This window comes from Actinia tenebrosa, unplaced genomic scaffold, assembly GCF_029948245.1.
Source record: "Actinia tenebrosa isolate PJP-AT-01 unplaced genomic scaffold, QUT_ActTen_1.0 PGA_scaffold15__27_contigs__length_11533743, whole genome shotgun sequence".
Lineage (NCBI taxonomy): Eukaryota > Metazoa > Cnidaria > Anthozoa > Actiniaria > Actiniidae > Actinia > Actinia tenebrosa.
The window spans coordinates 5435044-5456314 of record NW_028292575.1 but is presented as its reverse complement, the minus strand read 5'-3'; the positions used below and the strand labels follow the sequence as shown (position 1 = coordinate 5456314).

Sequence of the window (21271 nt, the reverse complement as noted above, 5' to 3'; positions counted from 1 at the left end):
TTTTGATTGGTTGACCTGGTTTACTTTAATACGTTTGCCGCTAACAATAAAGAATTATTAAAATCATCTTTGACGGGCTCAATCTTTGGGTTTTCCCATTAAAGTACATGCGCCGCCATTCCCTTGAAAATAAGGTTCTCCATTTTCGTAATTATCATCCTATCTATTTATATCCTCTCAAGTTTGCGAGAAAATAGAAATAACTCTGCGAGTCTGAAATAGGAAATCCTTCGGCTAGTTAGGGGGTACTCTCCTACGCAGACGCTCTTAGAAAGTCTGCGTAGAAGGCTAGTTAGGCTCAGGTCAGACGTCCAACTTCAACCTAATTGAAACAATGAATACGAGGCGGTCTTCTTTGACGTTTGAAGTTTGACTTTAGTCTTAGGGGGTGGATTAAGTTCATTAACCATTAACATCGTTGCCAGTTAGAGTAGCAGCATGACACTCCATCGGACCTCCTAGCTAAATTTATCTAAGTTGATGTTTAGGTTTCTCCGGTGCTGATTGGTTATCTCTGCATCCGGCAGTTAGACGAGGACATAATGAGTAATCTTCAATTCCATCCACTTTTGAATCAGTTATGAATGCGGCTACTTGCAAGACTAGCTTCGAACGAGTCAGAATCTTCTTTTCACGAGACGATGAACATTTTTACTCAACTAATATTTTTTTTGCAAATGGAATAGGATAAAAAGTTGTTGGCGAAAAAGTGTTTATTTGTTGTAAGGAGTGGTAAGCTATTTCTTCATCTTTTTTCTTCGTGATTTGCCTGGTCGTTGTGCTTTTCTTTTTTTCTGGAAAAGTAAAACACATTTTACATTGAGCACATATTCCTTGGTTGAAATAGTTTACACTGAGTTCTAATTTGATGATGTCATTCGCGTTACTACGAAGCAAAAATTATTGTTAACAAGAGAGTTATGTACACTCTTTTTTAGTCGTTTGCACATAGGTCAAGAGAACGACAGCCTCGATGATTTCGGTTAGTGATGTCAAACAAACGAGCAGACAGGCAAACAAAAAAAAAACAAAAAAAAAACAAAAAACAGAGACAAACACCGACAAAAAACCTATATTTTTTGTCAAATACTGTAATATAATACAATTGTAGACACTAACCCCTGCTTGAGCTCCAGCCTTTGGACTTTTACTGTGTTTTCTTGAATCAAATGAGCTGACATCTTTCGAACTCTTCTTGGTATTTTTTCTTATTCCTCTCTTTTTTCCACCGTGTCCAAACTTCTTATCCTTAGCTTTTCTTTTATTTGATTTCCTAATCAAGAAAAAAAAAAAAAAAACTCTCAATAAAAAATGCAAGGTAACAATGTGGTGTTTTATGTTCATTGTTTTCTTTCTTTTCTTTCTGAACTTCCTGGAACTGCCCATGAATTGAAGAACCCAGATTAAATTCAAAGCTTGTTTTGAAACATCTCAGGAGTACAGTACTTACGTTAATGGTTTACTTTTTGTCTTGTCTGTTTCAGTTTGAATATCGAAATCATCGTCCTTCATGAAGGACAGAGCTGCTTGTTTACCTGAAATATAATGAGTTAACAATTAAACCCAAGTCTAAATGGCCTATTGACTTGCACGATAGAACATGAGGGCAAGAGGTCTAATTCTTTCAGTCTAAACCGACTAATCTTTTCATTAAATGGATACAAAGAGTTTTGAAATTACATTGAAAATGCAGGTTACCCTTAATTGTTTTGATTTTCAAAACCAACATTTTTTGCTACTAGAGGTCTATCACTAACAGACCACTAGTAGCTCAGCCAATCAGAGCACAGGATTTGTGATTGACCATTAGTAAGTTTAGACTAAAATCAATTCTCCATGATTCAAAAACACTGTTTTGTGACAGTAAAATTCGTCCTTTGACAATACTCCATTTTACAGTTCCATTCAGTGGTCACACCAAGGTTGGAGTTGCCACGCATGATAAAAAGTATAGTTTTGCTATGCGCAGAAACTCCAGCCTTAACTATTATTGGAACTATTATTCATGGTCACTAAAGGGAACTGTAAAAAGTATTTTTACTGAAGCAAAAGGTCATACCTTTCCTGTATTTCTTGACAGATTCTATCATTTCCTTCTTTTCTTTCTGTCTTTTCTGTAACACATTGTGTTGTACCTAAAATGGTAAAAATCGTAGACAACACATTGTTAATGTACATTTGTAAAATCTGAATCTAATTTATTTTGGCTTCTTTAAAAAAATTCCAACACACAGCTTTACCATAAGGATAAACAGTAATTTATAAAACGATTCCATTAATACCTTTTTTCCAAACTTTTTCATCTCTCTCAGCTTCTTCATTTTTTCAGATCTTTCCATGACTTGTTGTTGACTTAACAATTTTGACCTCACCTAGAAGCAAAATCAGTTAGTATTGAGAAAAAAAATTCTTATTGGAATTTATTATATAGATTATATTAAACACACGCTTTGATTGGTCAAGAACTGTTCTTTATTAGTGAAAAGAGTATGATTGCTGATGCTGTTCGCTTTCCCAGCAAATTTTGCAAAGGAGAATATGAAAGCAGCATTGAAAACTGCAACCATTTTTTTTCTTCCTATGTAATAACACAAAACAGCTTTTTTGTCTATTGTGCTAACGTCTTTTGTGCTTGTGTCACTTCTTGTGTGCTGTATTACTTACTGTGCGGACACACTAACCGGGACTACTTGAATAAAACTAACCAATCAGATAACAGTAAACTAGACAGAGACTGAACTGATAACAGAGTTATCCAATCAGATTACTAAGCTCTCTCGCTCTTATTATATTGATGCTAGTTAAAAAATATTGAACTAAATGTCGCAACATGATTGGTTAATGATACTAGTTAATCAAAGTGGTTCTGGTTGGAGTATCCGCACAGTAACAGAGTGCAGATCAAAAAGTTGTCTTAATCATTAATGGCAACCCTATGTTACGGCTTTCATACCCTTTGCATGTGATCGTCTGTCTTGACCATTTCAGCAAAGTAGTCTCCTGGTCGTTTGGTTCGAATACCAAGTTTCTGGAGCTTTGGGATTGCAATTAAGACAGCTTGCTGTGCTTGTTTATAACTAAATTAAAAACCAAAGAAGAAAACTCTTAGAGATACAGGTACTAGAAGCAGGAAATCTGGTCTATTGGTATCTTAGCAACCCTCTGGCTGGCCCTGGACACTGCAGACCTCGGGTATACCACAGGTAACCCAACAAGCAAAACAATATCTTACAAATTCATTTCTCTCTTAAAGTCATCGTGAACAGATGTGTCTTCATTGTTATTTTCTTCATTTTCTGCTTCTTCTTCTTTTGGTTTGTATGTTACATCCATTCTCTCGATCCATTCTAAATTCTGTGTAATCTGTTCCAATTTTTGCTTGATACCAGCCTAAGAGGTTTAATAGGTTTACATGTTATAATCATCATATGATTTTATAGCACCTCCTTTATATCCAAAATGCAGGCATAGAAAAAATAAATTAAATATGAAAAACGACGACAAACAGCAGACACTCACCGCGTTGTTGATGCTTTCTCTCTGCGCACGTGGAACGAATTTTGGTTTGTTCATACCAACCTTCAAATCTCCTCTGGCAAAGGCTCTCTGGAGCTAAAATAATCAACAAAATAAAAAATATAGATCCCATAAACCCAGTGTTTGCTAAATATCGCTAATCGTACTCACCTCGGCGTCAGAATCTTCGCTTTCTGAGCTCTCCATATCAAAATCTTCTTCTTCAAACTTGGACGCCATCTTGAAAATGTTGAGATCTAAAGGAAGATTGGCACTAATAGGTATAACGCTGGATGGTGTCACTGCTGGCTCACTTCATTAAACAAAATGGCGGTTTTCTTTGAATGAGTTATAAAAAAATTATACTTCGAGACATCATGAATATACTAGAAGTCTTTGGTACGTCTTAATTTTCACGGGTGACGTTGATTCGTATTTTATTTGTTAAGCAAAACTGAAGCATGAATTTACAAAGGTTTGGTATCAGACTTTTGAATCCCTTCACGTTTTTGAGAAGGACTACGAGCTTTAAGTTCAAAAGGCATCATTCAGCACAAGCGAAGTTTCCTACCATTGATGGACGAGTTGATGTATCCTCAGAACTGTTGAAAACCAAAAATGAGAAAGGACTAGAGTTACAAACTCATTATCAAAAACTTTTACAAACAACTTATTCAGGTGGAGGCGAAAATGCGCGCCAGAGACATACTATACGGAACAAAAAACTATTAGCTAGAGACAGAATTAGTAAATTATTAGATAAGAACACAGATTTTCTTGAACTTTCGCCTCTTGCTGGGCTGGATTTAGAGTATGGCACAGTAGCAAGTGCTGGACTTGTGACTGGTATTGGTACTGTATCTGGACAGCAGTGCATGATAGTAGCTAATGATGCTACTGTTAAGGGAGGGACTCTGTTTCCTATCGGAGTCAAGAAGCAATTGAGGGCACAGGAGATTGCAGAGAAGAATAGACTGCCTTTGGTTTTTCTTATTGATTCTGGTGGAGCATTTTTACCACTTCAGGTAAATAAAGTACATTAGTTAAAATTAGCTGAAGGTGGGAAGACCAAGGGGTGTAGCATTGCCACAGGAAGTGCCTGCTGACCCTGGCTGATCACTAGAAGTGAGACTTCCATAGGTGTTGGTGAAGCATTGGTAACTGTTTATGGACTACTTCAACAATGCGGCAGCCATCTTGGCAGGGGACAAAATGAAACAAAGATGGCAGAAAATATATTGAGTTTTGAGAGTTCATCTTTTTAGTGAGTAAAGGTGATCAATGAACCGTCTTAACTCATTTTTTGTTGCATTCTCTTGTGGTGAGCTATTAATATCAATCGACGTCATCACTGTAACAAAGCCTTATATTTTGCCCCCTGGACGATCCATAATGCCTTGAGATCCAAGATGGCCGCTGTATCGTCAAAGTACAATAGTACATTAACAAAGTGTTAGTAAAGTGTTGCCATTGCCCAGCAGCCATTGACGATCATTGGCCAGCAGTTGTCTTCTGTGATGGTAGCAAAGCCTCTATTCCATACTATGAAAGTGTCACATGCCAGGGATAGGATTAAAAAGGAAAATTTAAAATTTATTAGAATTAATTGAACATTAAATTATGAAGTTTTATGTTTCTATTCTTTGTTAGGCTGAAATTTTCCCAGAAACAGGAGGTAGAGTGTTTTACAACGAGGCTGTCATGTCTGCTAATGGGATTCCTGTGGTATGTATGAATAATGGATAATTTTCATAACAAATTGATGAGTATAAATGTGGTTTGAATATATAGCAAGCTATCAGGATTGCATTGGTAAAATAAGTAATGCTGCTTGCATTTGCTTGTTTTCCAGATTTGTATTGTGTGTGGGTCCTGTACAGCGGGGGCTGCATATGTACCAACAATGGCAGAAGAAGCAGTGATCGTTGATAAAATTGGGACAATATTCCTGGGCGGTCCCCCATTGGTCAAGGTAAATGACAAGTGAATATTAGCAATCATTAATTTAGCATTCACATTTATTGCTCTTTTTAGAGCTGTTTCTACAATGTGTGCAGTATACTTGTATGGCCTCAGAAACTTTCAGCCATCTGGGTTTTGCTTTCCATATAGGTAAAGATACACTTATAAAATGGGCTACTTTTGTTCTGGATTGTATTTCATTGCTTTTTTTATTTTTTTATTTAATGTTATTATTAACAATATTTTGTGTTAATAGGCTGCAACTGGAGAAATTGTCTCAGCTGAGGATCTTGGTGGTGCAATGTTGCACTCTAGGTAATACATAGAGGATATTACATGGGCGCATGGAGATACGAATTTTATCTTTGAGTGTTGAAGAGATTTTCAACACAAGAAGATAAAGTTCCTATCTCCAAGCGGCCATGTAATATTCTGTTTATTATATAATTATCAATGAAGTATGTTTTGGTTTTTTCAGGCAATTCTTTCCATGTATTTTTGAATAGCCATCGCAATGTGTGAAAATAACATGTTATTTTCACGTGTGAAGATGTCAATTTTTCGAAATAGAGAAAAATAGATATTTCATTGGTAATTATATAATAAACATGATTTATTAATGATATTTTAGATAATATAAATGACAAGTAGTGGTTTTCATTAACCCATGAAATACACTTTAGCGTATTAAGCACTACCTCATGATAACTCTTTTGCTTTCTATTGTCTTTTGTGACTGTTACACTCTAATTTAAGTACACTTTGCTTCACTGGTTAATGAAAACCACTGTAAGGCCTAGGGCAAACGTCGAACTTTCCAAGCACCGAACTCATTAAAAACAATGGATGTCAGGTGATAATGAGGCGGCATTCTTTGATGTAATTAAGTTCGGTGCATGGAAAGTTTGACATTTGACCTAGGCCTAAGTGTCCAGTGTAGCTTAAATTTATTTTTATTAGTGCTTTTATTCAATGTCCTTGTAATGTAATCTTTATTTTTTAGCATAAGTGGCTGTACAGATTATTTTGCTGTGAATGAAGAAGAAGCTATTGACAAATCGAAACAAATTGTTTCTACTTTTAATCAAAGTGGTTCAAGTCCTGCCAAAGGTTGGGATCAGAATAATAATTATAGTTTGTTTAGTTTAGAAGTTTAAATTTAGGGGCTGCTGTACAATACTATACCCCTAGCAAATTAATAGACCCCTTGCATGTGACATCAAAGCAGCTCGATTTGGGGGACAAAACAAAAGAATTCTAATCTCCTGAGAATTGGAACCTATTGTTTTGTCTTCTAGATTGAGTTGCAATCCAAAGTGTTACAATCGGTCTATAGATACAATTTAGGGCTGCTGTACAATACTATACCTCCAGCAATTTATTAGGCCTCTTGCATGTGACGTCAAATCAGCTTGATCTGGGGGACAAAACAAAAGAATTCCAATCTCCTGAGAATTGGAACCCATTGTTTTCCGGTCCCCAGATTGAGCTGCAATCCAAAGTGCTACAATTGGTCTATACATCGTATTCATTGTGGTGCAATGTTTTCCCATTACAGAGCATGTGTCATTCCCCAGAGAATAAGATTGTTTGAGTTGTATCCACATTTATAGATGTGTGTCTTCTCATGTGCAACTGTTAAACAAAGAAATGATACTCGAGGGAATGACACGACTGGTCTGTTTTGGGAAAACATTACACCACTATGAATAAAGTCTCTATTTTACAGTCAGTAGATTATTGTTATTGTTCTTTAGGACCAATTGAGCCACCATTGTTTAAAACAGATGATCTGATTGGTCTATCAATGTTTGATGGCCAGGACTTACCAATGTATCAGGTATCTTTGTCCACACAACAAAAATCCCTTTATTTAATTGTCTAGTGCTTTCACACTAATTGGGGACACTTATTTACTCACACTGTACACTACCACTGACTACAGTACATTCAATATTCTTAATGCACACAACGCTCAACTTACATGTTGATTTTTACAGAGTGAGGAAACCGGAGAACCTAAAGTAGAGAAAACCTTCATAGCATAGAAGAGAACAACACATCAAAGAAACTCAATTCACATGTGGCGACCAAGGGGCTCAAACCAGTGACCCAAACCTTTTAAACTTAGTACTGTCTGTACCAAGTCCACAGTCTACCCATTATATATTAACATAACATCTAAGTCATATGTTTCAAGCAACTTAGTTAATTTTAAATTTTGTGTGTGACAGGTAATTGCCCGCATTGTTGATGGCAGTCGTTTGCAAGAATTTAAGAAAGAATTTGGTGTTCAGCTTATTACTGGATTTGCACACATTGAAGGGTAAATTAGTATATGTAATAGGACTCCATGCTGTCCAATTAAGAAATAATTGGACGAGGAAAATTCCGAGGACTGACAAAATTGGATGAGGCCATAGGCCGAGTCCAATTTGGCAGTCAGAGGAATTTTTCAAGTCTAATTATTTCTTGATTGGGGAGCATGAAATCCCATTACCTATTAACTATATAGCTGCCTAATTAATCCCATATCAACAAGACCTGTCCAATTAAGAAAATAATTGGACAGTTCCCTATATGGGATTAATGAGAAGCTGTATAATTATATAATTTATTTACTATAAAAATACATATTATAACTTTATGTATTGCAATAAAACTGGGGATTTGAAGGGCAGTAGTCATTTTCTCTGGTAATAGTTCTTTTAGTTTTTTGGGGGGGAGGGGGTATCAAAAATATTTTTGATATTTAGTTTGGTAGTTTGGAGGTCACTGAAATTAGGTTCTGTTTGAGTAGGGGGGGGGGGGTTGGGAGGTAGGTGGGGTCAAAAATATTATTTCAAAATTTAAAGCCTTCATGAATTATTACACTAACCTAATTTATTCCAGATTTATGGTCGGCATTGTTGCAAATAATGGACCAATGACATCACATGCAGCCCTAAAGGTAATAAACATTATATTCTCTGCTATGTGCAAGATCTATGGACAAAAATAATAAAGACTAAAGATTTCCGTAATAGTTCTACAACAATATTCCTTCTGAAAATGAAATTCCACAGGGAGCCCACTTTATAGACCTGTGTTGTCAGAGAAGCATCCCTATTGTGTTTCTCCAAAACATCATCCAAGAAGGTCCATCTTCAGATGGGGCTAAAATGGGTGAACTGATAAAGGACCAGGCCAAAATGATGCATGCTGTTGCTTGTGCTCAGGTTAGTTTGGAACTAATATTATTTCATTGCTAATTTACTAAAATTATTGTTATTAAATTATGAATATTGTGTAGTTCCAGAAAATCTATACCCAACAATAAAGGGAATTGGTCCCCATGGGGGAGGGGGGGCACCTTTTTGGAAGTTCCTCCATGGTGTGGTATAGAAATTGTTTTGAAAACACTCAATTAATGGTTATAATTTACTAAGAGAAATGTTTGGATTGGACACAGAATTGTCTTCATTTGCATTCAACTTTTAGTTTAAATGGATCACGATAAAAAAACCACTTCAATCTTTAAAATGTTAGGAAAAAAATGCAAAATTACTGTAGTATGTATATTGCTAGACATTTGATCAGTCATAATATGCAAAAATTATGTTCAATCTGTCTGGGGAGCGCAATGTTTTGCCTCCAGCTTGCGTACAGATCACTCCCTTGTGTTATTTAGTTACTTATAGGGTTGAAGCTGCTAATATATTACCCTATTTTATTTAATGTCTAGGTGCCTAAGATAACAGTTATTGTCGGAGGTAGTTATGGACCAGAATCCTATGCTATGGTAAGTTAAATACTAGTCCACATAGCACTGTTTTGATAGCATAAGTGGTGATAGACTACGTTAATCAAGCAATTCTGCTTCATATTTTCTTGGTTAAAGATGGTTCAGTCATGGGATGCCTTGGTGCTTGCACTTAGTTTTATATTTGGTAGCACAACAATTAGCAGTACCCTTGCTGCAACCCTGGATTGGAATTAAGCTAGTCCATCTATTACAGATTTAATTTTCTCAAAATGTCATTTTGCAGTGTGGGCGGTCATTTGATCCTAGCTTCCTGTATACTTGGCCTTCAGCTAAGGTTGCCATGGATACAGTTGATAATCTTGTACTGAAGTACAAGTCTCAGGTAGAGTTAATGATTTTCCTTTTTTTAAATTGATCATTATCATCATCATCGTCATCATCATCATCATGAAGATGAATCCATCACTGTCAAGATAAAAAACCATGATCATCATCACCATCATCACCATCATCACCATCAACTATTATCATCATGATTGTCATCACCACCATTGTCGTCATCATCACTATCATCACCATTATTAACATCATCATCATCACCACGATTGTCATCATCATCACCATCATCACATCATTGTCCTCATCATCACCACCACCATCATCATCATCATTATCTTCACCATCATCAACCATCATCATCATCACCGCCATGACACCATCATCACATCATTGTCATCATCATCATCACAAAATCATCATCATGCATCAATTATTCATCACCATCATTTTATGTTATGGACATAGTTAATTAATGCCCTAAAAGGAAAAAAAGGGAACAGTTTCGTTAGAAAGAAAAGAAATTCATGACATCCATATTTTATAACAAGGACATAATTTGACAAATAGTTATTCAAATGAGAGATGAACTTATGGATCAATAATTAAGCATTAAGAATCATTCTTCATGTTTATATCGTGATTTATAAACACGTGTAATAAATAAAATGCCTTTTTTATAGTACGCTGAGTCAGCAGGAGAAGGTGACGATGTGAACAAAGAGGCAAGAACAAAGTAAGTGGTTACATATATGTTGCATGGACCTTTCCTTGTCATGAGTTAAGGAGGAGAATGGAATTTCATTGGGGAGATGGTTACCAAAAAATACATCAGTACAAGTGATGTTAGGGCCCTTTCCTCTTTATGAGATAAGCCATTCATGTACTCAGACCTATCTCAGCTTTCTAACTAAAAATCGATCTCTCGCTGATAAGGGCCTGGGTACGAGAATGGAGATATGGAGCCTGGGGATGAGTCGAAAAGGCGGGGGTCACGAAGGGGTCACATTACTGTGGGTACCAGAGGTCAAAAATTTAAAGACGTTAAACACAAATTGTAGAAGTTATATTTGTTGTTTTTCAAGATTCAATTTTATTACCAAGAAAAAGCTCATTAACAAGTTATAGAGTCATAAAGGAAAACGTTGTATTGAAACAAAATTTTGTCCCTAGGTTCCAATCCGAGTCTAATGTCTATTATGGCTCGAGCAGACTCTGGGATGATGGAGTAATCTTACCACAAGACACCAGAAAGGTAAGAGGGCAGATTAGAAGTATCCCTGACCAGAAACTACCATGCGAACTGACAATTAACTGCCCGATCAACTGCGTCAGGAATTGGCCACGCTTTAAAAATACCTTGCTCGATATGTTTTGGGAGATCCCCCCAATCAAAAATCCATTCCTAACGAAAGTATATCAAAAATTAAAATAACAATATTGAAATCAGTCACTCAGGAGAAGTCTGTAAATCAGATGCAGAATCGTCCGCATTTTCATTCAAGGTTACGATGAATTTTCTTGGTCAAACTCACTATAAATGCTAAAATACTTACAAATATAAAATTAATTTCTTATATTCAAAAGTAGTGAAAATTTAGTACAAGTTCCCCTCTCCCCTCCCCCCGGGAAAAAAAGTTATGCGCCACCTTTAAACCTTTGTGCCTTCGAACCGCGCAGTCTTATGTCTATGTTATGTTCATGATATATTATTATTATTAATATATTATGTATATATTATTTTATAGTTTCTTGGTATGAGTCTTCGAGCTTCAGCGTTTTCATCTGCTGAGCAGCGACGAATCTCTGGGATATACAGAATGTAAAAGCTGTACTTGGTATGTAATAGCTATTACGTCACTCGTGCGGCAACTTCGGAATTGTCAAGTGGCCGCATTATAGAGGTTGGCCGCTTTGCAGAGATTGACCACTTGAGAGAGGTGATTGCTTTGTAAAGGCTGGACAATTTATAGAGGTTGGACGCTTAATTGATGGCCGCTTTATAGAGGTTGGACGCTTTATTGATGGCCGCTTTATAGAGGTTGGACGCTTCATTGATGGCCGCTTTATAGAGGTTGGACGCTTTATTGATGGCCGCTTTATAGAGGTTGGACGCTTTATTGATGGCCGCTTTATAGAGGTTATCTGTTTAATTAAGCGGTCACTTTTTGTATATCCTTGTCAATCTACCATAGTTGATGACCGATGGGTCTTACATCACCCGTTAACGAACAACCTCGACGGCAGATTGTATTCAACCCTGTGAATAAAGTTAGGTCATCGAAAAATCCCTTCAGATGTAAATAACAATGAAACAACCGCCATGTTGGTTCATCTGACAAAAGAAGCTAATGAGGAATGCTTTGTATAGTCAATCAACATGGCGGCTATGACGTAACTTGCACCCCAAGTATAGCGAACCGATCAGGCAGTGCAGCAGTGGTATGCAAAGTATTTGTTTTAAAGAGTACTACAACGATTAAGTGGCAATCTTTTTTTATTTACACAGGACAGTAAACAATTAACAATAAATTTTCTGTTATCAGACTTTTAAAATATACCTTTTTTGCAAATGCCGCTGTGTTCCTTGGTTACAGACTCATTCACTCAGGGTTAGACTTATGTCAGTGTCCTAATATTCACAAATACCAACGATAAAGTAAATGCACAACTTCAACGATACAAACACTTTGAAATTCCGCGCACCAAATCGAAAGCTAACCGTGTACGACTGAGAATTCGAAACTGAGAAATTCGAGTGTTTTAAAAACTAGCTTACTTTGTTAAAGCAACGGTAACTAACTGGGAGAGCCAGAACTATAAAGATTCCTTCCTAATTGGTCTTTAAAAAATAGAAAAAACTAAATCATTAAAACTTGAGATTTGGGTGCATGCAATTACAATGTTTTCTTTTTAAAAGGAAATTTTTTTCAATAACGAGCAATAATGGCAAAGAGCGCCAAAAACTAGACTTTGTATGAGTTTTGATCCCAATTTTCGTTTTGGGTTAACACTCAAAACCTTTTTTTAACGGTTAGAAACTGATGTACTACTATGATAAAATGCCTGTGTGAAGCGGTATTTTCAATTGTGCAAAGATATTTTGTTGCATTTGCGCTAGAATGTAGCTTTGTCAAGACTTTTTTTATAGAAAATGTATTGGAAATAAACAAATGAAGGCCTGAACCTCATTTTGGAATAAAATTTTTGCTTTGGGTTTACACTTTGATACCACTTTCGTCGCTCATCTCCACTTCCAAACAAGTCAGTTAAACTTTCTGAATAACAAGAGTTTAGCCTTGTACAACAGCCTTTCTTCAAGAAAATAGTTTTTAGCGCTCACCGCTTGAATACGAAAAGGATTCTCTCTTAAAATGAAACTGGATGAGATCCCGTCTCATTTCATTGATGCTCATTTTCATTCCGTTCACTTTAACTGGCGCCAACAGTTTATCTATTTCTTCACATGTCGCCATTCTCCTTGATTTCACTCGACCTTGAAACGTAGAACAAGGGTCCGAGGCGGTCGTAGAATGAGCGAAAGACATTATTTCGGAGGTATTTCCCTCTGAGTTTAGAACTTGAGAGTCATCGTTAGTGTCTTCGCATCTCGATTCAAAAACGAAGATTTTTGTGGTCTTGTTACTCGGAGAAAAGCCGTCTTCATGTTGAATTGAACGATAACTGGAGCAACACCCACTTTGTACAGCACTGACAGTCTTAGGAAAAAAATGTCTGGAAGAGCTTTGAGTCGGAGTAGGAATAATTGTAGTTGTAATACGACTCTTGTTAGGGTCTCGATATTCTTGTCTGTTTGTTACTGTAGCACAGTCATAGCTTTGGCTTGCCCTGTACGTTATTATAGGCACAAAATGTGGCCCAAAACTACCAAATTGCTCCGATTCTCTGACTTGGCGAAAAGAGGAATTTGAGAAGTACCTACTTCTCATCCTTGTTAACATTGGGTGTTCGCACGAGTTTCTTATATTGTAGGCGTTGAGATTTTCCTCTGACAACCTGTAAGGTTTTCAAAGGTGTCGTTAGCCTATGAATATTCTAATAGATGGTAATATGGAAGAAAAAAACGGAGGACTTACCCAGATACTCCAAGATCATTTGCTCTTCTTTTCATCATGACGTCGAATATTCTTAACCAAAAAAATGGGGTTTGGTTTAGTCCTTACGATAGCAAGACAGTTTGAGAATGAAATGGATGCTTTTAATGTTTTTATAAGCACGTTGCTAGGGACAACATCGTTGCCAAGGTCATCTTAAAGACATGATAAAATCGGGAATGGCCAAGTGGAAATGATATTTTTTTCCCTTTTCCTATGCGTCCTCTTTTTCTAAATCAGTAACTTTTCGATTCATTTACTCGCAATTACTTTACTCATTCATATTTATAGTCTTTCCAGTTTTCTTTAATCGTTATGAAAATTTTGATCCTTCAACCTTAAGACAAAGTTCTACGATCTCCAGTCCTAAAGAGTCCATTTTCGTGTTTTGTTTTGGGTAATATACGCCCAGTCTCCATGGAAACGAAGAATAACATTTTGATAGTCAGAGACGGTTGCTTAAGCCGCGAAAAAAATAACGATTATTGAAACTTAGAATCCCTCTTGCCACGTTTGCAGCTTAGAAATGCCTCGAAAATAATGGCATAGAATATCCGAGAAGAATTAGTACTAGTGCTGTCGGTGTTTCTACTGAAATTTAAAAGGTGAACCAAACTACTTTGAATTACAGTTTCAACCTCCACCCTCTTGGGCCTTCAGTTTTCCTTGGTATGTCCTCTTTCGTCATCTAGCCGTCAAAATGTTGTGGACTAATTAGGAAATTGATTTTTTACAACCGGAAATTAACAATTTTACTACAAAAACGAGGGGAAGATTTGAAAGAAAAACGGTTTCAAGCGCGCATGTGATTTGCTGACGTACTTTATCGGCATGACCTCCTATTTCCCCCGGCTCTAGACCAATCAGAAAGCGAGAGAAATCACAATCGTGGTAAAAATTAACGTAAGCTTATTTGTCGGTACTCTGATCGGTCATAACGAATAGCCTATCAGTGCGCAAAAAATTAACGATTTGTGGTGAGATATTCTATTCCATTATTTTCGAGTCTAAGTAGCAAACGTACCAAGAAAGATACTCACTGTGCTCACTTTAAATGTCTAATTGTCTTTTTTTTTTTTTTTTTTTTTTTTTTTTTTTTTTCGGCTTATGCAACGGTCTCTGACAATCAAAATGATATTCTTTTTTGTTATGGAGACTGGGCGTATGTTACCCAGAAAAAAATCGAAATTGGTTAAATTTTCCTTGGTCATTCGTGTTCGCTTAATAGCAAGTCTAATTTCCCCAGGGGAGGGGTGTGGGAAGTGAGGGACGAAAGGAAAATACAATCGTGTGGAGTCATTTCTAGCTGACAAGTAGTCGATCGAGTACTGTTTAATAATTGCGATACATACAACTTTCTCTACCTAATTTCGCGAAAACAAAGTTCCAAAGGTTGTAGCCGCAAATAAAACTGTGAACGTGACCAAGAAAAACCTGTCCAAACAAAGCGAGATATCCATCCAGTTTTCACACCACGTCTCTTTATTCTCCTCCTCGTTCCTCTCTTCATTCTGCTTGACTACGCCTCCATTCTGCGCCGATTGATTCTTGTGGTTTTCCTCCGATTCCTCGTCGATGGCTGAACGCACAGATATGGACCTTACCTTGACTTGTTTTGGTCTTATAAGTCGCATGAGAATCTTTGGCGGCTTTGTCCGTGAGTGATGACACTTAATAGACACGGCAGTGGCAGCCAAGGCCAATGCTAGCTCACCCATTAAGCACATATAGTACAAGCCAAGTCTTGGTACATAATCTGAGGTCTCTGGTAGTTTATCAGATATAATCAAGAGATAAACGCTCAATGCTAGAAGTACAGTGATACTAAGACCAATCCTCTCGCCACAGTCAGGTGGTAGATAGAAGCTTATTAATGAAATGAACGCTAATATAACACATGGTACAACCAGATTGAGGATGTGGTAGTTGGGCTTCCTGTCTAGTGTGAATGTGTACGTTACGTCTGAGAATGGGTGAGGACAACACGTGTAGGTCATTAGGCGATTTTTGATTTCCACTTCTTGTAGACGCCAGTCACCATTGGTGATGAATTTTTCTGTAAAAGATGTTTCAAAATTATAAATAAAGTGCGCCACTGTCATCGCTACAGTGACGATTAATGATTGATGGTTTTCAACCATTCCCAAGGGAATTAAATAACAAAAGACACGGCGGCCATGTTGGAGATATAACAAACAAATTCATTGACAATTCTTTTGTTAAGTTCCTCCAACATGGCCGCCGTGAAACCCAACAATAGAGTGGTTGTCATGGCTTACAGCACGTATATTAATTAGCCATGACAACCAGTCTAACTAACATGGCAACCACTCTAACAGCGTGACTCAAAACCTTACCAGCGAGTTCGTGTGTTTCGTGCAGCTGTTGCATTCGTATCAATCTACTGTCGTACGTCCACGACCCGAACGTCATATCACACGCCTGGGTGTCGAAAGGAAAGTTTGTAAGATCCATCTCGCATGAACTCTTGAAGGTTGCTGGTGCCATCCACGTGCACGTTCCATTACTGTTCAACATGACGTACGTCTTGAACTTCTCCAGAAATCCTGCCTGCGAAACATCTTCATCGCCACTAATCAGAAAAAGTATAAGTTGAAAATGTTGCTAACTGATGACACGCATCTCGCGGTTACCCCACTGTTTCCATTGCTACGCGCTAATCGAGACATCAGTCGTGACACGAAAGTCGGGCAAAACACTGCCGTCAATCAGAGTATGTAAAGCTACCGAGCAATTATTCGATTGACGGTAGTGTAAGGCCCGATTTTCTTGTCGTGACTGTTGTCTTAATCAGCGCGTAGCAATGAAAATTTTGGTGAATTGAGAATGAAGGGAGGTGAGCAGTAGTGCACTCTGTCACCAAATTAATTTCAAGAACCCCATAATTTTGCAGAAATAAAGTAGCTCGTACCATCCCTGTTTGTGCTGGTTGCCAAGTTACATATATACATACTCACTTGTCATAGAGTACAGTGTCAGGAACCCACATAGTCTCTGGCTGGATGTGTAGAGTGTGGATACCTCCGTGTTCGCTCTCGTTCCACGATAAAAAAGGATTATTCCAACTCTGTTTTAAAGTAAAAATATAGTATACAGCTGTAGACCTCTTCGGCTTGGGGGGGGGGGGGGGGGTAGGCTTCACGAATTTGCAACGTCCCCTGTGACTGGTTAGGTTTAGGGGCGGGGTTGGGGAAATGTTTTCATTGTTTTCTATTGTTCTACACGTGTGTGCCCTCCAATAGGATCACATCTAGCAAATTCGTGAAGGACGACCCGCTTGGGGTAATGTGTTCCCATTTCATACCACGTGTCATTCTCCTGAGAATAAGATTCTTTGTTTGAGCTGCATATTAAATTGTCTTCTCGTGTGCAACTGAGCGCAAACCTTAAACAAAGAAATGATACTCTAGGGAATGACATGTGGTCTTAAATGGGAAAACATTACGTCAGAGCCGAAGAGGTCTATTGCAAAACGGTTGGTGAAGGCTTTGTTGCATGTTGCATACCATACCCGAAATTCACCATGAGCGATTGGAACCAATCAGTGAAAGGCCATAACAATATGGGATTTACCTCAACTTCGTTTGCGCGTCTTTGCGGTATAATGATAGTTTGCTGGTGTTTTTGGAATGTTTATTATAGCAACATCCATCATGGCATCCACAATAGAATGCATCTTTTTATATAGCCACAGAGAGTCACAGCGGCCATTATGGGGTACCAAAACAATGCATTTTCTCTCCTCCGGGAATTGAACTCTATTTTTATGCAAATACTGTGCAGAAAGTTTCTATTGTTTATGGCTGCCTTCTCACGTGAGTGAAAATGCTCTATTGAGTAAAATTGATGTTGTTAAAAGAAAAATATATATCTAAATTGTCTAACATACAGAACAATGAAGATGATGATTACCTGGACAATCCAAACGTCGACAACTAGTAACTGATTTTTGGTGTCCTGAAAAATCAAACGAATTTGATTGAAATCTAACAGTTTTGCAAGTTTGACATCTTTGCGGACCAGTTCGACCAGTTTGCTAACCCAAAACACGTTTATTGGTTAATAACAATGTCACATTTTACCAGTTCAACCAGTTTGCTAATCCTGACACGTTGATTGGCTGTACCGCATATGTCAAATCTTACCAGTTCAAGCATTTAGCTAAGCCTCACACGTTGATTGGCTTATCATAATTTGTCATTTCTTACCAGTTCAACCAGTTTGCTCAGCCTGAGCCCAAAAGACACGTTGAGAGGCTTGTTATGGTCTTTGACCGGACGTACTGTCTTATCATAGTCGCCACCTAACAGTTTGTCTCGAAGCTCCTTTTCAAATGTTCCTCGTGTGGCGTACACGTGACTAGCTGTTTTGACAAAAATAATTCATCGTATTTTTTTTTTCCTCAAACCTATCACTTAATCATCTTCCATCTGGGAGCAAATCGAGAGGTCAGGGAGGGGTAGGTGGGGCTGTATTTCTACCACATTCTCGTCTTACATGTTATATATCAATACTATGAGTGTGAGAGGGATTCAAAACACCGAGAAACTTGTGAAAGCACGAGAAGGTGCAGGATGATTTACAAATAACGACAGTGACTTCCCGTGGGAGTGGGGGTGTGGAGTAACTCCTCTTTAAAGTGCAAATGAACCCTTCGACAATAATTTCAGTACTGATTTTACATGAAGCAAATAGATGAATGGTTGAATATTTCTTGATTTGAGAGTTATGCGTCTTTAAGTTATCCCGTTGGGACTAAGAGTGCCCAATTAATGAACGCTTTGCTTTCAACTAACCCTTTCTTTTGTCTTTTGTTTGTTTGTTTTTGTTTCCTTGCCTACCTTGTTCTCATTTGTTTCTTTTGTCTTATTCTATCATATAAACACTCCTTAATTCTACCACCTCTTTCTCTTTTACTCCGACGAAGGACTAGCGTCCAAAACGTCAGTAAGTTTTTTCATCTTTTCACGGTGTAAAATTTACCCTTTTATCATTACTGTTTCATTAGAAACACCGACGCAGTTTACACTAGTTTTTAGCTGGTTATCTCTTTTATCTTATATGGTGTTGTTTGTACCGAATCTAGACTACGATGCATCCTGTTTATCGAACTCAGAAAAGGCCTATTATAAGAAAACAAAAATAACCTTCACCACGAGTAATGATGTTTTTTTAAATATTGTTTGTGTAAACCAGTCTAATTGAATTTTGTATATTTAATGAAGCCTCAATGGAAGTCACAGTCATTAACGTACTGGAAGTATATACCTTCATAACGTAAAGACGTCATTAACCCACGTACAGCGAAACTCTTGAGATAATTATAACTTTCGTTTGAGAGATTACCATGTGTGAAGGAAATTGCTTTCTCGCCTGGGAGCAGTCTTCGTTAATCATATATTCTTTATCTTCCTTTTAAATATCGATCAATTAACTTGAATTTAAAATATAAAATCGAAAATATAACTAGCATGTGAAAAACACTTGATTAAAGAATATTTTTTTCGTCCTTATTCTTTTGTAATCAAAGAAATAAGTTTTCCGTATTGTGTCACAAATTTAAACTACAATTTATATTGAACGAGACCGGCCGGTATTGATTTAAAAAAACAATTGAAAAAAGCTTTAGTAGTGCTAGGGTCACGTAATATAATGTTGGCCTTGCTTCTCTGAGATAACTGAAGTTACTTTTTTCTCAAACTTTTCAAAAACCTTGATAAACAAATTTTTGTAAGTTCGATACGGTTAAAAGCGTTTTGTATTTATTTATGAACTATAAATTTATATGCCTTGGTTACGTGTAGATACGCTTGAACTTGCTCAAAATGAAAACATTGCTTCTTTTAGTTTTTATTCAAGATTTTAAATTACTAAGTTATTAGAAATGAACTTTTTAAGCTGAGAAAACAGCAAAATACATGAGATCTAAAGCTCAAATAAGGCATTTATCAGAAATTTGTTGTTGATAATATGCATAACTTACCTTCGTATACCAATGTTAGTAAATAGAGACTTAAAATCAACTTCATTTTGGACATAGAAACTATACGTCTACCGATCAAAATTTGATTGCTGTTACGATAATTGTTTATCGAGTTTCTGGCTTGTTTAGGGCGTAGCAAATGTAAGCTGTACTCACTTAGTATTTCAGTTTATGGCGTGGTAGTTGACGTGTGATTGTATGATGGTAATGACAATGATATTTACATCATGTGGTCTCGTTAAGCACTCTCTTTATGCATCAGTGAGCTCTGATCATCCAAATGAAGACTGAGGTGATGGAAAGATTAGATATTCAGCATCGTAGACTGTCATTAGCGTAAGAAGGATTTACGGGTGTAATAATGTTTTCAAGCGTTTTTGTTACCCTATTTTTTTGTTGGATTATTTCTGGAACAAGTCGAAAATCAATGAAAAACAATTTTTTTTTGTTCCACTCGCGGCATTTGCGGGTAAAATGAAAGCTCAAAAAATCTGTGAGACCAAAAGTCTTTCTTGGTTTAAATTAGTATTTCAAACTCAAAGCGCAGGTTGAACCTTTCTGGCCAAGCTATGAGACTTTCGTTACGTGCACCGCTCTAAATACCCAACCCGGAAATTATGAAGAATACAGCTACAACTAAATCATGCTTCATGCACCCTTATATATATATATATAACGTTATGACTGGCAAATAGAGAAGTTTTTGCCTGACTGTGAAAAGCTCACGGCACTAACACGTTCTTGGTACGGCTAGGGATACGCCAGACCAATCACATTGCGTGAGAATTTATTCTCCGTCCAATCCGATGCCCTACGAGATAAAAACACGGCGCGAAGACCAATCACACTGCGCCAGTAAATAATCCACCAATCAAAATTCTAGAAAGTATCAGGGGCTCAGAAAGGCACACATACGGCACCGACTTTTTCACAGTCATACGAAAACTGCTTTAAGAGAAAATTCATGAATACGACAGGAAGCGATATTGACACCTGACGTCACTGTGACGTCACAAAACGCCTTGAAAATAAACATTTAATGTTTAGACTTCCCAACTGGCTTTTTACTTAAACGGTCTTATACTTAGGATTACAAATATAGTTAAAATCCAATATGTTACGAAGATGAGTCGGATATCCAGTCATGAAGCACATGATGGATGGCTCATTGGACATGCAATAGCGTTATTAATCATACTTTGCGTTTCGAATTCCCTATAAGCTTTAATTAGACTTGATCAAATCCGACCTCTCTGAGACCCACATAGTCACGAGCGAAGCAAGTGGGGGGAAACAAACTCAAGGTCAACCAATAAGAACTGAGGATTCAACATATTTTGATTAGCATTTCCCATGATTCTGTCAAGAGAACCTATAAAATACGAATTCTCGATCTTCATACTTTGAATTCGTCGGCTAGTCGAGCTCATGCATGGTGGAATTCCATATCATTCAACAATACAAATCTACATTGTACTCAGTCCCTGCTAAAGTCCAACCCAAAATAGTTGACCCATAATTCCTTTCGGAGGAATGCTGTCAACTCAGCTAAAATAGAGGTTTTGCACCATCACGTGCCGGCGTCATAATCCA

The 21271-nt window shown here is 37.2% G+C and overlaps 4 protein-coding genes across 4 annotated transcripts; 1 reads left to right on the top strand and 3 right to left on the bottom strand.

Annotated features, from left to right (window-relative positions):
- Positions 1-695: 695 nt before the first annotated feature.
- LOC116297136 (putative rRNA-processing protein EBP2) lies at positions 696-3777 on the bottom strand. Its single transcript, XM_031705300.2, has 9 exons — positions 3688-3777; positions 3520-3612; positions 3233-3390; positions 2954-3077; positions 2283-2372; positions 2060-2135; positions 1451-1535; positions 1120-1273; positions 696-794 (listed from the first exon to the last, which is right to left on the bottom strand). Exons 1-9 carry the CDS (start codon positions 3754-3756, stop codon positions 738-740), a joined length of 906 nt encoding a protein of 301 aa, XP_031561160.2. The 5' UTR covers positions 3757-3777; the 3' UTR covers positions 696-737.
- Positions 3778-3851: 74 nt separating this feature from the next.
- On the top strand, positions 3852-12750 carry LOC116297132 (putative methylcrotonoyl-CoA carboxylase beta chain, mitochondrial). The gene is made up of 14 exons (XM_089030813.1): positions 3852-4541; positions 5167-5241; positions 5369-5488; positions 5735-5793; positions 6482-6588; positions 7236-7318; positions 7713-7804; positions 8371-8428; positions 8544-8696; positions 9203-9259; positions 9507-9605; positions 10243-10295; positions 10733-10814; positions 11308-12750. Exons 1-14 carry the CDS (start codon positions 3978-3980, stop codon positions 11383-11385), a joined length of 1680 nt encoding a protein of 559 aa, XP_088886939.1. The 5' UTR covers positions 3852-3977; the 3' UTR covers positions 11386-12750.
- LOC116297131 (uncharacterized) lies at positions 12740-13716 on the bottom strand. Its single transcript, XM_031705294.2, has 2 exons — positions 13657-13716; positions 12740-13576 (listed from the first exon to the last, which is right to left on the bottom strand). The coding sequence occupies exons 1-2, from the start codon at positions 13692-13694 to the stop codon at positions 12892-12894; spliced, it is 723 nt and encodes a 240-aa protein (XP_031561154.2). The 5' UTR covers positions 13695-13716; the 3' UTR covers positions 12740-12891.
- Positions 13717-13756: 40 nt separating this feature from the next.
- LOC116297125 (neuronal acetylcholine receptor subunit alpha-9) lies at positions 13757-20069 on the bottom strand. Its single transcript, XM_031705288.2, has 6 exons — positions 19679-20069; positions 17904-18058; positions 17608-17652; positions 16653-16762; positions 16032-16267; positions 13757-15730 (listed from the first exon to the last, which is right to left on the bottom strand). The coding sequence occupies exons 1-6, from the start codon at positions 19731-19733 to the stop codon at positions 15039-15041; spliced, it is 1293 nt and encodes a 430-aa protein (XP_031561148.1). The 5' UTR covers positions 19734-20069; the 3' UTR covers positions 13757-15038.
- Positions 20070-21271: the final 1202 nt, after the last annotated feature.

Coding starts and splice junctions, on each gene's coding strand:
- LOC116297136 (XM_031705300.2), bottom strand. CDS start 3,756: ATGGCGTCCAAGTTTGAAGAAGAAGATTTTGATATGGAGAGCTCAGAA. Junction 2,373..2,953: donor CAGACGATCACATGCAAAGG/GTATGAAAGCCG, acceptor TTTTGCTTCTAG/GTGAGGTCAAAATTGTTAAG. Junction 1,274..1,450: donor ACAAAAAGTAAACCATTAAC/GTAAGTACTGTA, acceptor TTTCTTGATTAG/GAAATCAAATAAAAGAAAAG.
- LOC116297132 (XM_089030813.1), top strand. CDS start 3,978: ATGAATTTACAAAGGTTTGGTATCAGACTTTTGAATCCCTTCACGTTT. Junction 5,242..5,368: donor CTGCTAATGGGATTCCTGTG/GTATGTATGAAT, acceptor CTTGTTTTCCAG/ATTTGTATTGTGTGTGGGTC. Junction 6,589..7,235: donor TGGTTCAAGTCCTGCCAAAG/GTTGGGATCAGA, acceptor ATTGTTCTTTAG/GACCAATTGAGCCACCATTG.
- LOC116297131 (XM_031705294.2), bottom strand. CDS start 13,694: ATGATGAAAAGAAGAGCAAATGATCTTGGAGTATCTGG. Junction 13,577..13,656: donor AATGATCTTGGAGTATCTGG/GTAAGTCCTCCG, acceptor AAAACCTTACAG/GTTGTCAGAGGAAAATCTCA.
- LOC116297125 (XM_031705288.2), bottom strand. CDS start 19,733: ATGTCCAAAATGAAGTTGATTTTAAGTCTCTATTTACTAACATTGGTA. Junction 18,059..19,678: donor ACTAACATTGGTATACGAAG/GTAAGTTATGCA, acceptor TTGTCAAAACAG/CTAGTCACGTGTACGCCACA. Junction 16,763..17,607: donor TCGACGTTTGGATTGTCCAG/GTAATCATCATC, acceptor ACTTTAAAACAG/AGTTGGAATAATCCTTTTTT.